Raw genomic sequence first — 16233 nt, forward strand, 5'->3', positions numbered from 1 at the left:
TATTGGCTTCTTCAGCAGAGGTTTGCTTGACTCTCTCAGGAAGACTTCTGCGTCAAATATTTTTGCCCAAAACTTATCAGCAGCTAAGCTGGACTATTTTTTTTAAAACTTGTCAAGCACACGGAAAAACTTGGCATTGCCTTAAAATTTTTTTGTTCCATTTTGATTTCTGGTCGCTTTAAAAAGAATTTGTTTTATAAATCTTTTTTTGAACTTGAGTAAAGTTGAGGAAATGAGTTTCCCTGCTCTCAGTTACTAAAAATAAACAAACATTTTTAAATGTGAAAAACTGTAAATTCACAAAAGGAAATTTTCATGCTTTTCTGAGTTACTGTTTTCTCCCCAGCGCTCTTTTCCACTGGGAAAAACAAAACAAAAAAAAAACCAAGAAAAAATGGCTGGGAGAACTATCAGTTACTTTTCTCAACATATTTTTGTGAAGTTAATTTTAAAACACATTAGTCAGAAGCAGAAACACTGTGGAACAACGTACATTCAACTCAGCTACCTTTTTTGGGGGAAAAAAAATTACTTTTTAAAAAACGAAAACTCCACCAGCTGTGGGCTGGGAGCTCACCAGCAGCTCTTCGCATCCGACAACATTTGTCTGTGGCACCATTTTGGGATTTTGTATAGCACCTGATGGCACGAGGGATGGCTGATCACGTTGGCTGCTGAAGGCTGCAGAGGCGACCTGGAGAGCACGAAGGGTAGATGTCGTAAGGACTGTGAACACCCAGAGCTGTGCTAAGGTCTTTTGTGCGTGGGTGGGAGCGAGTGACCTTTGTGGGAGACTTTTTGCCGGTTCCATTTCCCACCTGTGCTGGGACACGCTGTTTACTTCTCTGTCCCTCTTTGCACGGATGTGTCTTCGACACATGCATGTGGGGAGAAAGCTCAGCTTGTGCAAGCATGCAGAGAGGTGCTTCCAGTCTCAGCGTGGTACAGAAAGGGGTTGCAATGTCCCCCTGGACACAGGAGCACTGTGGGGAGATGAACAGGTTAGAGCATGGTCCCCACTCCCCTAAAACCCTGTCAGAGGAGTTGGGATGGCCACAAGGCCCTGATGGGACTTGCTGAGGTTGACCTCCCTCCATCCCCTTTCCTACTCTGCCCCACCAGTGCCGTCAGTGAGAGCAACTCAAAACCCCAAAACGTGCATTCACCATCCTGCAGATGGTCCATCAACCCTCTTGTAAGGTCATCCTGGTGACATGAGTGGCAGTTGAAGCATATTACTGACTCATGCTATATCTCACGTCCCCTAACCCTGTGGAAAAGACAGCGATTGCCACGTCTGTATCTCACATTCAGGAGCAGAGTATATCAAAGACCCCAAGATGCTCCAGTGAGATAGTTACAAGGACCGTAGATGGATGTCCAACACATAGGTAGACCCTGTGCCTTTCATGGTTGCTAATGAGTGGTGCCTAAAACTTGTCTATCATCCAGCCTTGACTTAAAACGATACCTTGCAGTTCCCTGAGTGAAAAGGGAACTCCAGCTACTCTCATTTACTATCCTGGCAAATAACGCCATCCAGAATCAGAAATCCCAGCACAAAGTTATCTTCCACCAATTTGCAAGTGGACGAGCAGGAAAAGCTCACTTAATAACCATGTGCCATTGCATGACAACCAGACCTTCTAAGCAAAGAAAACCCTGGTTGCAACCCAGAGGGGAGGCTGCCAAATTAAAATGAACTTGCTGCAGGAAATGCTGTGGCTGATTCAGGGGGCGAAACTTCCCCTCCAACTGTGTTGTCAGTGCCCAGAGCGTTGCTGAGACCTGGGTACAGATGGGTGGGCCATCTGTAAACTCAGGTCAAAGAAAAGCTCAGAGAAGTTCGGATGCTGAAAAACTTTTGACAAGGGGGAAAAATGTGTGTTGGGCTATCGTGAAATATTTCGCCAACTCCTTCCATTTTGCTCACTTTATCAGTGAAAATAAAAATGAGGCAGAAGGGAGAAGATATTTCAAAAAAATAACACCTTAAAATACTGGGATGGCTCTGTTAGAAACCTCATTTCAGAGTCCCAGTTTTTGAAATATTAGATATGTGCTCGAAAGCAAAAAAAAGTTGCTTTTACTGGAATATCTTTTTCCTGTAAGTCTGGTTTGCTGGAAGCTTTTTTGAACATATCTGTTGCAGTCTCACTATCACAACACGGCGCCAGACTGACATTGGGGGAACTGACTAACCACATTGGACCCTGGACCTCCAGTCCCCAATCCTCCATGTTCATTGCAGACCTTGAGGTATTTTGGCAAGAACAGGAGCCAACGTGTCTTTGCGCAGCTACAAGTATTTGGGGGTTTGGGTTTTTGTGGTTTTTTTTGAACCTGTAGCCCACACCTTTCAATGCTTTTGGTTCAAAGCGAGGGCTGGGGCAGACTTTGGTGCTGGACAGTGTAGATACCTTATATACCCCTGGCAACAGCACTTCAGTAATGCTGGCTTCAACTGCTCCTTACTTTTTCAGGGGGGCTGAGCAGGCCGAGTTTGCCATGGTTTGGCTATCTTGGCTACCCAGATCCGGTATTATGCTAGAAGTATTGACCAGAGCTGAAATTACGTTTCTTGGCTGCAAGTTAAACCAGCCTTCAAGCACAAGTGTGGAAACCCTAGCCTGAACCAGCGGGTAGCCCATGGAAAGGGTTTGATTCTTTTGTGTCTAGTGCTCCTCGAGGTGTCCAGAATGTCTGAGACACATACATGGGGTTGGGAAACATAATCCATGATGTATGGGGGACCCACACCTTGTGAGACCCCAGGACACATCAAAAGGTACGAGGGCACTGCAGAAGGACAACTGAGCCAAGCCCTAGGCCCACACTTTACAGGCAGGATGCACGCAAGCTACACTGTATTTGATTCCCTAAGCTTCTTGCAGTCCTCCAAAGTGTCCCATCAGGACCCATGCCTCCATGGACAGTCTGAGTGTGTGTCTGTGCTGCTTAAGCACAAGGAAGGGTGGGACTGGTACCGTGCAGACGGCTACCACATCTGTGTGCTGCTCTTGCTGCATGGGAGGGACGTGACCTACAGAAAGCACTGAGCAGCATGGGTAGGTCTTGGTCTTGGTCCGGGGACTATGTGACACTCTTGAAGCCCTGGTACATCTGAACAGCTCAGTGCAGTGGTATTCCTCAGGATCTCCAGCATCCCCTCTTCAACCCTCCATGGACTGCTGGAGCAAGTCTGCTCAGTGCCAGCTGGGGATCTCTGCATTGGAGAGGGGACATATCCAAAGCAGTCATTTGTGCTCCTTTTTTTCTGGTGACTTACAGTGTCTGTCTGAGCCTCATCTGCAAAGTGTAAAACACCAGAGTTGTGTGGGAACAGAAACTATGGGGTTCACAATGTCCAAGGTAGTAGGAGGACTGTAGATGGAATGATTTTAGACTCTTCTCTCCACTGTCCCATTGCCCTGCATTCTCATCTTCTTCCACTTGTTCTTCATGAATGAGAAGACTGTTTTGTCCCTCAGTGCCTGCCTCTTTTCCCAAGAGCAGTCTCATTAAAAAGTCATTTCTGGTCTTTCTTCCAGGATGGGGTTGCTCGGGAGCAAAAATCAGCTGGTGTCCAATGAGAAACATACTTCTGGAAGCAACCCAAAAAACAAGAGTAAACCTCCTCCCGCCCCACCCAAGGTAAGCCTGCAGTTATGTGTCCTTTTGGCATCCTCCATGGCTCACTGTCTGGATTGACGCAGGAAATACTTGTGTGTGCCAGCAGGAACTTGCGTACTTTCCTAAAATTGGGCCACCAATTGGGAAATGTTGTTCAAAGGACAGAAAACAAATGTTTATGCCTGGCTTCCCCCCATGAGATCCTTAATATGGGGTGAACTGTTCAATCAACTCTTTCTTGCTCTAGGTTTTTTCTCTGTCAAAAAGGATGCCATTTTCTCTTTGGGGATATGTTATGGCCGTGAATTGTGTGAGTGGGCTAGGAATGGTGGTGCTCTGAAAGGCTATGTCGTGTTGAGCCTGGCACAATTATTTTCATGAGCTGGACTGGAGAGCAGGGCAGAGGCCAGGGAGAGAAGGTGCAAGAGGACACTGCCTGTGTGCCCTGCATCGCTTGGACACAAGTCCTCCGAGCTGACCCCCGTATCTCTTAGACAGGGCTGCTGCCCTCAGCTCTCTGCAACCCAAGCTGATGTTGCTGACTTGCAAACGGCACAAAGATGGGTCAGATTCAGGCTGAGACTCAAAGCTGCAAACCGCAATGGAAACTTTACCATCAGGGAGGACAACAGGTTCACTAAAGAGGGTCTACAACTAATCTGTGTTGGGGTGGGCTGAGAATCATGAATGATAAGCATCTGCTGCTCCCTTGGAATTCACACGGCCTCTGCTTGCATGGATACTGATCGCAAAGACACTGGGTCAGGATTTAGGAGACCCGAAATGACAAACTCCTCGTTTAAGTTTTGGAAATCACTTTATCTGTCTGTCTGTTGCTGTACAGAGGACATGAAGTTGTTTTCTCTTTTCTTGCGCTTGTCAGCACTGCGTCCAGCAGCCAGTGCAAGAGAAACTCTAGGTGCAACTGTCATGTGAAAACCATCTCAGGTCTTGAGCTCTGAGAGGGGGGAGGAATTGCCTATCATTGCTTTTGATGACAGGTGGAGTTTTTCATGACAGGAGTTTTTCACTCCTTTAGTTTCATTTCTGAGTTCTCCCATGGCTATGAAGTCCCGTTTTCATGACAGCAAATGTCAGATTGACCAAGAGGATGTTCTTTTCCTAAATTTCCTTCTCTCCAGCTCACTGGAGAGGAGCTACTATCAATGTAAATACACTATCATCAATCACCTTCTGACACTCATTTTTTCTGCCACGGGCACTGAGCTCTCACATGTCAGGGGAAGTCCGTATTTCTTTCAGTTAAATTAGAAAGGGCAGGGGGTGAGCAGCTCTCCCACCCCACACTGCTGCTAAGTAGGAGCCAAAGAGTGGTGCGGACAGAAAGCACTAGATGTTTTTAATTCAGCATCTGTAGTTCACTCCTTTTGCACGTGTATAAAAATACCTGGCAGTGGTCAAACACCCACTTTAGTCACCAGGTACTGTACCTTGGACTGATCACAGGATTAGCGTTTGAAGTTGGGTAGAGGCCAACAGAGCCCACCTGGCCATTTCCATAGTATTAAACTCCTGGCCCACAAAACAAGGTGGTTGCATCCCAGTTGCGGAGTAGGAGTGGTCTATGGTCAATTGGCCACTCTCAGGGTCTGGGCCAAACCAAACTAGGGACCATGTCAACATTTTAAAAGTGTGCCTAGATGAGCTGCAGCACCTTGCTGCTGTTTAATTTGCTGATATAGTCACTGCCTCCATTTTTTGAACATATCCCTGAGCGAAGGATATTCCATGAGCCTTGGGACAATTATGGCAAAGAGCATCCCAGGTTTTTTGCTTCAATAATATTGCAATTGTCATTTTTCAATGGGACCGTTCATGTCTCATCCCCCATTGATCCGAAATCTGGCGTCAGTGAACAAGAGTTAGATAAATCAGGGTCGAAATGAGTGGGTAGCAGATTTATGTTTTTATTCAGAGGGGAGCCAAGGATTATTCAAGATGACTGCCAAGACAGCTATGAACACATCATGGCAAAATGTGCTAAAGCCATCACGACACACACGGAGCCAGATGCAGCGGCTGTTGACTGACTACAGTGGGCTCTGGATCAGACTCCCACTCATCTGTGAAGCTGAGAGCAGGTCTTCCTGCAAATGCAGCGAAGTAATAAATGTCTTCTTTTTTCTTTCTGTTTCTACCAAAGGGCAGACAATTTATCAACATCTCTCATCTAAACCAAGCCTCTGTACAAGGTAAGATTCTTAGCTCAATTGCTGTTTTCTTCGCCTTCCCATGGGGTTTTGCAAAGTAGTGGTCCCCCAACAGCAGGTCTTGAGAACAAGCCGTCATGTTGCAGGCGTGCGGTTTCTGTATCTTTAGCATTGCCAGGCGAGGAGTTTATCAGTGTGTTTCGGAAGATTCAGTTTACATCACTAACTGTTTGTAGCTGCCAGTTTCCCTTGCTCATCAAAGAAATTAAGAGGGAAAAGCACTCCTTCTTCAATGGTTGAGCAAAGTGAGATCTGAGACATCAACGGCATGAGATTTCTCTGTCTGCTGCCCTGTCTGCAGCGTGACAACTTGTGGATGCTGTATCCAGCCAGCTGAAAATTTCAGAGGAAATAACAGGCATCAGAGAGCCCAGAGAGACTACAAAGAGAATGAGAAGAAAGAAAAGAGTGTAAAATAAGGATGCACAGAGCCCCTGCTTGGAGACCCTTTGTTGGCTTCATCCACCTCTGCAATTATCTGTGGGTCGCAGATGGCGTTTGGTAGATGATTGCCTTTTAGCAGGAAGCCCTCTGCTACCTCTGCCCAGCCTCCGACAGCAACCTCTATATATTTCTGTCAAAGAAGTTTTGCAGATTAAGGACAGAGAGAGAGAAAGAGAATTAGAAGAGGGCAAAAAAATGAGGACACTTGGAAGAAAGCAGTTAACAATGCACAAAAGTTCCTCACGTGGGTGAGAGTGTAGGATTAGGGGAGACAGGACATGAGGAAAGGAAAAAGTGGCGTGACAAATAAATAGGATGGGTGGAACAGCAGACCTAGGTCATCTTAGGTCTTATGGATGATGATGGAGGGTCTCTGCCACGGGGCAGACAGAGGAACTCCTGCAACGTCAAAATGTTCTTCAAAGTTGACATATGTTATAGAGATCAAATCTGTGGGAGGTGTAGCTCTTCAACCACGTGAATCGGAGTGTGTTTCTGTGGAAGTACCATTTTTCCAGGAACCATGCTTTCTTTTGCAAAATTGTTTTCACGGCACATTTCCAAGTGGCCATGCTCTCCTACCTCCACAACCAAGCAGATGTTACCAGTTTTTCATGGGGTTTTTATCAACCTTCTCACTCTGGTGAGAAGCACACCAGAAGCTATCTTCAGGGAGGTGGCTTTTACTTCTGCTTCATGGCAGAAGGCAGAAGTGGAAAGATGCTAAAAAATGGATTAAGTACCATGTTAGCCATTTTCAGCTCTCAAAAATATTTTGGTTTGTTAGGTTCAGTTCCAGTTTTGGAGGAATATGCACAATGACAGTCTGGGGAACTTCTTATTTTTCTTTACCAGTGCCTGAGTTTCCAGAAATGATGCTATGTCTGACTCTGTCCTGTGTGGCAAAATGGGCTGATAGGAACCATGCAAGATATTTGAGATATCTGAGAGGTTCTCATGAAAGAAGGCAATTCAAGGGAATAGATAGTGGAAGCACAAAATCCAGACAATTCGATCGCATAAAAAAATCAAAGAGCTGAATTATATCCTGTGGGAGCACTTCAAGTTCAATCAGGCAAAATTATTGACTACAGAAGTGTGACATGTAATGTAAAATCAAAACCTTTTCCTTTCAGTTTTATTTTTCTATTATATTTTTGCATTCCTTGCATTTTGATTTTTTAATTTTTTTTCTGATCTCGGTGTTGTGCAACTTGTTCCACAGTTTCCAGCTTTCTCGCTGCTGCCTCAGAAATAATTTTTTTTTTTTTTTATTGTTAACAAAAGCCTAATTCCGCCTGACATTATGTACCTTAAGGGAAGTAATACAAAGGCAGGCAAGGAGTATATACCTCTGGATTCAACTGCGCTGTTGGCAGCATTGCCAATCCACTTTTCACCTGGGGTGGGTTCTTCCATTGTGTGAGTCTCTCATTCATTGTACCGTGGTTCCCTAAGCACTCATGATGTCTTTAAGGTTGGCTCTATACCTCTATAGGGTCAAAACTTACCTTTAATTCTGCTCCTCTAAAGCTCCCGGCACAGCAAAGCCTTGGCCCGTGATGGTGGTTCCCAAACACAACAGCTCCATTGCTACAGCTGCTGCTGTTTGCTTGCGTTGGATAGATAAGACACAGCAGATAGCAGAATAACCCCTGCCCTTGCCCTGCTAGCTGCTCACAGCTGGATTTAAGCACCAGCGGTGGAGAGAGCTGGTTGGTTTGGGTGTTGGTCCTCAGGCATTATAACAACCTGCAACTGCACAAAGAATCGGTCTCTGTGCGAGGCCATTTCTTCTGATTGAGGAACTGCAACTTCATACAGCTCTTTCACTTGTTTTTGGCTAACCATAGTATGAAAAGGTCTGATTTTCAGGGGCGGAAGCTAAGCATGCTCTGGAAATTAAGGTCTTTTGAGGTATCTTAAGATTAGCATCAAAGCCCTCAGTCGTTTTTATTGTTGTTCCCTGAATATGGATTTGAGTTTGAAAGGAATGCTGTCAGAAACGTGCTTTTGAGCTTAATTGGAAATGGGAGGGGTTGTTTCTACCGAAAAGACTGACTTTTCAAAGAGAAATTAAAACTCCTCATCAAAAATGGACATTGCCAATCAAAAGTAAGAGGGGAAGGAAGGTTAGAGGGAATTGCCCAAAGTGTTCAGATTTCCTAATAAAAAAGTCATGAGTTTGGGTCTGATATGATTTTATAAGGAAAGCAGAAATTATCTGCAAAAACGTTCACTGTGTCAAAACACAAGGCAGAAAGGTATTTGGCAGAAAGCACTCTTGCAGTGCAAGCCTGGATGTCCCAGGAGACATCTCCCACGCTGTCACACCTGGGCTTGCTGACCAGTTGGGAGACGCAACAGTCCCAGCCCACAGCCTTCTGCACCTCCCCCAATGGGATCTAATGGTGTTCCTCTTGGTGGTAGCAGCAATGAGGCTGGAGGGCCACCAGCAGCTGTGTGTTTTGAAGGCATGCTTTTCTAGCACACGTTTACCTTGGTGAACCAGCCCATGCCATGCTGAAACGGAAAGCTGGACCCATTTTCAGCAGCAATAACTCATAGTTCAGTGCACCCAGCCGGCCAACACATGTGCTGCGAGTTGTCATTTACCCCACGACCATCCTAGCATGGCTCTAAACCAATTCATGGTCCTCTGGGGGACCCTGGCACAGTCTCAGCCTGGCTCTGTAGCCATAGGATGGTTGCAAATACCTTCCATTTATGACGGGGCAGTGGTGGGAAGACTGGTTGAATCATTTCTATTAAGCCATCGAACTGGCAGTCAGCCTATGCAAACTGAGCTGGTATCTAACTTTCCTGACAGCAACTCTGAGCCAAGATGTATTTGGCTCGCAATCAAAGTCTCCGGGCTGCTAGCATTATCTGCAAAGCAGTCAGTCCTAGCAGCCCCGACGGCTTCCCAGCCGTAGAGTCACTCATGTCCTAATTTGATCAAATAGGCCAAGAAAGTACTATCGACGCTGTTTCTCAGTGGGGTGACAGACTCAGAGACAGGAAGAGTCACTTTCATCATGAGATGGCAAGTCTTGCTGGCTTGAGCAGAGAGCTCTTTTCTTCTGGCTTGCTTAAGTGTGCAGTGTTTCTCAACACCTGTGTTGAGAAGGGGATAAGAGTTGATCATAATATTTTCTCCGCATATAAAACCTTTTTGTCCTTGCTATATTTGCTTCTTCTTTCTCCCTCTCTGCTTTTTGTTTTTTGGTTCGTTTGTTTGTACTTACATCAGTTGCTTCAAGATCAAAACTACATTTTTCATTTTATTTTCTGGAATACACAGCCACTCTGTGCTTGAAGATGTTTACACATTTGCTTCTATTTTTCAAAGCAAAAGTGTGACCACTGCGTTATTTTACTTTCAAGAGGAGCAGGACGGTGCGTGTGGATGAGCACGTTTGTTGTGGACACCTTGCAGTAGGCACATGCTCAAAAACCTTTTATGTCAGAGAAGCCGTGTGATAACAACTTTCTCAAGGAGGCAACAAGAGTTTGGGCGCATTGCTAATGCCAAACACTTGGAGATCCTGCAAGGGGAAGCCCTAACCATGCAAGCTATTTTAAGACTTCAAAGCATTCTCCCTTGTGACGGATCATCCTTTTTCCCATATGTAGGAGAGAGTGAGGCTTTGCTGAAACCTCTCATGGATCTCCAAGTTCCTCCTTGCAAGCCTGAAAGGAACTGCTCAGGGCTTCAGTTTACAAAGCTACGTTTGCTCCCACGCCGACCCTTTCTCCTCCCTCCTCTCCAATAAATCGCCAGCAGAGCAGCAGCCAGGCCTTGCACGGACACAAAACCCAAGTTGCCCCAGAGACATGTTATCTTGCGATGACAAAGGGCCAGTCTGGCTCTCTTGCTGGTGGCATTATTTGAAAAGGTCACACAGAGAATGTGGCTTGACAGTCTGTTTTGAAAAATGCTAATAATAGACCGTCCATCAATCTCGGTGCGTTATTAGGCTGTGTACAAGCTAAAACGTTTCTGCAGCAAATGGTCTCCTTTTTTCTTTCTTTTTTCTTTCTTTTTCTTTTTCTTTTTCTTTTTCTTTTTCTTTTTCTTTTTCTTTTTCTTTTTCTTTTTCTTTTTCTTTTTCTTTTTCTTTTTCTTTTTCTTTTTCTTTTTCTTTTTCTTTTTCTTTTTCTTTTTCTTTTTCTTTTTCTTTTTCTTTTTCTTTTTCCTTTTCCTTTTCTTTTTCTTTTCCTTTTCCTTTTTCTTTTCCTTTTTCTTTTCCTTTTTCTTTTCCTTTGTCTTTTCCTTTTCCTTTTTCTTTTCCTTTTTCTTTTTCTTTTCCTTTTTCTTTTCCTTTTCCTTTTTTTCTTTTCACCATTGTGTTTTGGTTTGATTTTTGTGTTTGTGTGCATGTGCTGATCCTCCTTATAAAGCTTGCTCTGCCCCAAAATAGCTGCTCATTTCTGCTTCAGTAGCTGCAAGCCTGCAGAGCACATGTGAACGGTTGCACAGCCTCTCCGAGAGCAGCACCGGCACAACCCGGGCATGCAAACATAGCGATTCAGCTCCAGCCCGCAGAGTTCTGCCCCGGGGTGGGTTAGCAGCCTCGCAGCACACGTACCAGGTGGCAGCTTTGCCACACACAGCACGGCTTGCATGCACCAGAGAGCGAAAGTTCATTTTGCTGTGCCAAAATTCAGGCTCGACTAACATGGCTGGAGTAAAAGCAACGTCCTAGTGTAGGGGATGGGGACTCAGACCCGCTCAGAGCCTTGGTCCAGGTGTGTTGCAAGCAAAATGGGAAACACAGAGCATCAGTGTTGTGGTTTAGAGCATCTAAAGTTCATCAGGGCCAGGGAGAGGGAAATGGATCCTGGAGCTTCCACCTCTCCCCTGGGAATTTCAGCTGGGCAGAGCAGCCGGGTGCTATAAAGGTGGTGGTTCGAAAGTAGCAGTGTGACTTAAATGTGGTGGCACATCTGCAAGGAACAGTGCATAAAAGGGATGGCAAGATACAGGCTGAGTCGAGAGCATCTGGAGGCAGAGTTAAATCCTAGCAATGGGCTCGAACAAGAGCAACCGAGATGATTTTATACCTTTTTCAGTCAAGAAACCCTCATCTTTTTGAGTCAAATCCCAGAACCACACTGGGAAATGTTGCTACAGCAGTTTTCATTTACTGCTGTGTAAAACTCAGGCCAAACACTGACAGGTTATTTATGACCCTTCTTATTCCACACAAACCCTTTTTTCTTGTTGACACACTGGGTTTTGTGGATAGGGGGGTCTGGAGTGCTTTAAAAATGCATACACAGGAAACATTTTGGTGAATCAGCGTCAGTCCCTGAGCAGAGGTTGTGGTTGGCAGGAAAGCTGGGTTGGTGGAAAGCTTGGTTTTTGGGGGACAGGGGGGTTGACAGCCCCCGTGTGTGTGTGTGGAATGAAATGCCTTGCCATACACCCAGGTGTTCATCACCCCCCTAGCAGGGAACCGGCTGGATTCAGTGGTGCTGCTTCTTCTTTCAGATAATTTGGTTGTGATTGCACTGTACGATTTTCCTGCCTCAAGTGACCGTGACCTACAGCTGGTCAAGGGGGAGAAACTCCAAGTCCTCTCCAAGTAAGTGACCTGCTGCCAGAGGGAGGTTCAAAGATGAGCATGGTGAGGCTAGGAAATGGGGGACCTCGGTGTCAGACACCAATTTGCAGCTCACCAGAGCTGAGCCTGTGCCTTAGCTTTGCTCCAGAGTGTGACTCTGGGTACCCTCTTCTCTCTGCAAGGTGGAGAAGGTGGCACTCCCATGCTTTCCTTGGGTTACGGATACTTTGGGGTCAGGTAGTGTCCCTCCCTGGATACTACTGGGACCTTCTTCACTGCCAGCCCGCGTGGGCACAGCAGTAGCATAAATAACAACAATAACCTAGCTTCTGTTTCATATTTGTGCTGATCGTGCTTTTGCAAAGGATGTGGGTTGGGCGTAGTTAGAGGAAAGGACAGAATTGAGCCAGAGAGGTGTGTGGTTTCATTTCACCTTCTTCTCAAACTCACAAGAGAAGAGGCTGACAGTTCATAACAGGGCAGAGGTGGGCTTTGGGTCCCCCGGTCATTTGGCCTTGTAGGGCTGCTCCATCCTTGACCTCCCTGTGAGGTGGCCTCCAAAGGTGACATTTCTCACCCAGATGCCATGGGCTGGGACCCATGGGGCAGGGAAGACTGCTGGGTGAGGATGGCTTTTGGTCACAGCTGGTGGCTGAGTCAGTGGTGGGAGAGCAAAGCAACGGGGTGTCTGGCAGACAAAGGAAGGAGCAGAAAGGAGGAGCCCCAATGACTCTATGCAAGAGGGAAAATAAACCCATGGTGACCCAGATTTCCCTCCTCTGACCTGGGGCACGTAGCAGATGTCTGGGTCTGTGGTCACTCTGCACTTCCTCTGCATTCGTGGAAAGAGACTGTCACCTCCAGAAGTCCCTGAGAGACCAACAACCTTGAACCTGGTGGTGGTCCTAGGAAATCGAGAGGGACCTGTAGAGTGGATATAAGGAGTGCCGGCCTATTTGCAGTGCTCAAAAACCCAGAAACCATGCTGTCCCCGCAGCCTTAGCCTGTCATGAAACCTCTTCTGGTCACTCACACTTTTTCTTCTGCTTGCTTTGCAGAGAAGGGGACTGGTGGCTGGCAAAATCCCTCAGCAGTGGGAGGAAAGGTTATATCCCCAGTAACTTCGTCGCACAAGTGGACAGTTTGGAAGAGGAAAAGTAAGTACATAAGCTTATGAATGGAGAAACTGATGCAGTGCCCGGTCTCTCAACAAGCTATGGGCACAGCTTTCCTTGACGGCAGGAAGATGTCACTGCTGGGCTGGATGCAAGAGGTCTGTCATCTTCCCCAGCAATGCTGCCCAAAAGTTCAGGAGAAGTTTTAAGCACCATGTGGGTGCGGAGCAGGGAGGATAAGGTTGCTATGGGAAAAGTGGGCAAAGGCTCCTGTCCCACTGATTGCACCCACCATGGAAAGCAAGGGTTTGGGGGAAAGAACATAAAGGTTGTGTTGGCACGGGTAAATTAGCAGTGCCAGGGACCATCCTCTGGCCTCACTGGGTCATTTCACCCACACACATACTGTTAAACTTCCTCAGCCTCCAAGGGTGTCCATATGCAAACTGGGACTGGGAATCCCTCAGGAAGGGTGCGTTGATCCAGGTCATGGGTGTGCCAGGGATGACACCAACATTTTAATGGGGCAGACAACTGAGTGCCATTGCCCAGACCCACAGCCTGGGGCTGTTTGTTTCATTAGCCTAGATGCTGCATCCGTGTTTGGCTCCCTGCAAAGAGGATGGTAGGAAAGACTTGAGCCAAAAGGGTTTATTATGCTTATAATACAAGCAGCAGAAGAAATTGTTTCCATGACTTATTCTCCTCTATGGCATTCATATAAATGATCAACCCCATTTGCAATCTCCTCGTGGAGGGACCCAACCACCACTGAATTCAGCAAATATTTAACAGCGCACAGAAATGTGGTCGGGACATAAATGCTCTTTGTATCCAAAGGGTACATTTAAATGGCTATAGGCACCTTATGCTCAGCCTCCAGCACACGGGTCTGCTTTATACACAGCCTGCCTGGGCACTGCTCAGGGCTTACTCACTTGCCAGGTGAGCCATGGGTCCCTGTGTGCCTCAGAGGCTGTGCTCTGGCTGCGTCTGCACCTCTCTCGTGTGCGGGGTACTGCTTATACCATCTACTCTCTGCTCTGGCTGAATTTGTGGGCTGTGAAACAAGCCCAAAGTGACCGAAATCTGGTGTTAATCTACTGAAAACAGTCTATTACAGGCACTTTCCAGCAGATAAAAAACCCTTTGCTGATAAAAACAACCCTCTGTTTCAGAGTGTAATGGTAAAAAAATGAACTAACTGGAAAAAATTTGGGTTTTTTTTTTAGAGTTTTTCCTTTTCAAACAATGATTTCTCCTTTTCTGTCTCCCAGGTGGTATTTTAAAACTCTGAGCAGAAAAGATGCTGAACGGCTGCTGTTGTCTTCTGGTAACAAAGTTGGCTCTTTCCTTGTCCGAGAGAGTGAAACCAGCAAAGGTGAGATATACAGAGCAAGGATAAGTCCTCATTATTGCCATGGCCTGGGAAAGCTTTCAGACCTGAGCTGCAAAGTTCAGCCATGTCAGCGCTTCTTGGACCTGGCTGGGCAAAATAGCACTTGCTAGGCTCAGCAGGGCTGTAGAAGTGAGCTGGGGATTTGGAGGGCAAAGATTTGCTCATGATGCGTCTCATATGTGTAGTTCAGGCTGTGGTAAGGGGTGGCTCTTGTCACCATAGTTCATGGCAGAGATGCAGGAACACAGATAAGCAGACAAGACTTTGAAAAACAAAGTGTAGAGGGTTTCTTTTCCTTTTCTCCCCGAGGAAATGTTACTTTTTTGGCAAATGGAGATTCTTTTACGCACTCTTGAAGAAGCATTTCTCCTGCTTGCAGCAGAAACTTGCAGAATTTTTGAAAAAGTCTTTTGGTGAAACATTTTCCCAGAGGAAACATGTTTCTCCTGATAGTCTATAGCAGGGGGAACTGATGCAAACCAGGACTTTTGGAAGGGGACTGACGGGAGCAGGAAAGGTGGACTTCATCCACTTTCCTTCCCTATGAGCGTGACTGGCTTTTGAAGACGTGACCCAATGAGGATGGAAAGGGCAGAGCATTGTGGTCACTTCTCCTGGGCAGTGGATATAGTTATTAACCATAATACTTAACCGTGTAATTGCAACTTCTTTGTTCTGTGCTGTTAATTTGTAGACAGTCTGGAAGCTAGTTTAGGTTGTTGCATGGGATTTTCATATTGTTTCTTTCCTACTTTTCTCTCCTTGTGTCCTCTGGGCCAGCAGGTGTGTTTACAGCATGGAGGAAATGATGCTCATAGTGGTCCCGTGGTTCTGCTCTGAACCAGCTCCTCACAGTAGTTCAGGAAAGTCCTTCAGCCTTGCTGTGCTTTGGTTTCTTTCCTGTGAAATGGATATAGGATTCTTTCCTTGCCACATGGGAAAAGGCGGTTTGTGCCTTCCTAATAGATCATTAGAGACTTGGAGCATCCATCTGAAGTAATATGGGACCTTCTTTTCCTTGACTTGCTTCCCAGATGCTTCTACAAGGCCCTAGCCAAACAGCAAGAGTGGGAACAGATAGACTGGATCCTCCATTTTACAACTAGTTCTTGCCTACAGTAGCATCTCCTTCTTTCTTTCTTGTCTCTGTTTTCTCCCATTCACACGGGAGGTCTCCAAAGCAGTGTCTGTCCCTTCCTCTGTGGCTGTATCGTTACCGGTAAATTAAATAGTGCCAGAGCCTGGATACAACAGCTGAGTCATCCACGCAGTCTCCGTGCAGGTTTTGCCCTGGTGTCAATCAGGCACCATTCCTAATAGTCAATTTGAGTGCAGTCACCCTGTGTCGGAGGCTGAGAGAGTTTCATGGTGTGGATGTGACCCCAGGGCAAGAAAGCAGGCTCTGGCATGGTTATCGTTTACTCATAGATGTAGTCTGAGTCCTGGCTGTGTTGCAGACCTGGACATTCCAGCCACCTCCAATAGCAGGATTTGACAAATAGAGTCAAACTGGAGTGCTGGCCTTGATCTGCTGTGATATCTAGTGTGCTAAGTGAGGCAACAAGATGCTCATCTTCTTGTAGCCCTCCCCCTCCAGCCAGCAGGCAGGGTGCTGTGTTAGCATTATAGCAGCCTACTTTGACTTCCCACCCTGCCCCATGCCTGGGCTCACCTCCACATGTCCCTGCTGAGCTGATGCCAAGTAGGAGGGCTGCTTTCCACGTGGATTTGCAGTTTTCAGAATTTTTAGGGAACGTTCGGGTCAGAAAACAATGAAGAAACTTGTTTCTAAGCATTTCCCTTTACAAGTAACTTGTTCTGCTTGCATATTGGTTTCCCCA

The 16233-nt window shown here is 46.3% G+C and overlaps 1 protein-coding gene across 1 annotated transcript in view; it reads left to right on the plus strand.

Annotated features, from left to right (window-relative positions):
- Window positions 1-16233, plus strand: part of BLK (BLK proto-oncogene, Src family tyrosine kinase) — a 45225-nt gene that overhangs the window by 13611 nt on the left and 15381 nt on the right. Inside the window, exons 2-6 of the mRNA XM_075497702.1 lie at window positions 3552-3654; window positions 5798-5846; window positions 11806-11899; window positions 12937-13035; window positions 14271-14374. Of these exons, the coding sequence (XP_075353817.1) occupies window positions 3553-3654; window positions 5798-5846; window positions 11806-11899; window positions 12937-13035; window positions 14271-14374 (448 nt within the window). The 5' untranslated portion in view covers window position 3552. The remainder of the gene's footprint in view (window positions 1-3551; window positions 3655-5797; window positions 5847-11805; window positions 11900-12936; window positions 13036-14270; window positions 14375-16233) is intronic.

Source organism: Mycteria americana, chromosome 3, assembly GCF_035582795.1.
Source record: "Mycteria americana isolate JAX WOST 10 ecotype Jacksonville Zoo and Gardens chromosome 3, USCA_MyAme_1.0, whole genome shotgun sequence".
Lineage (NCBI taxonomy): Eukaryota > Metazoa > Chordata > Aves > Ciconiiformes > Ciconiidae > Mycteria > Mycteria americana.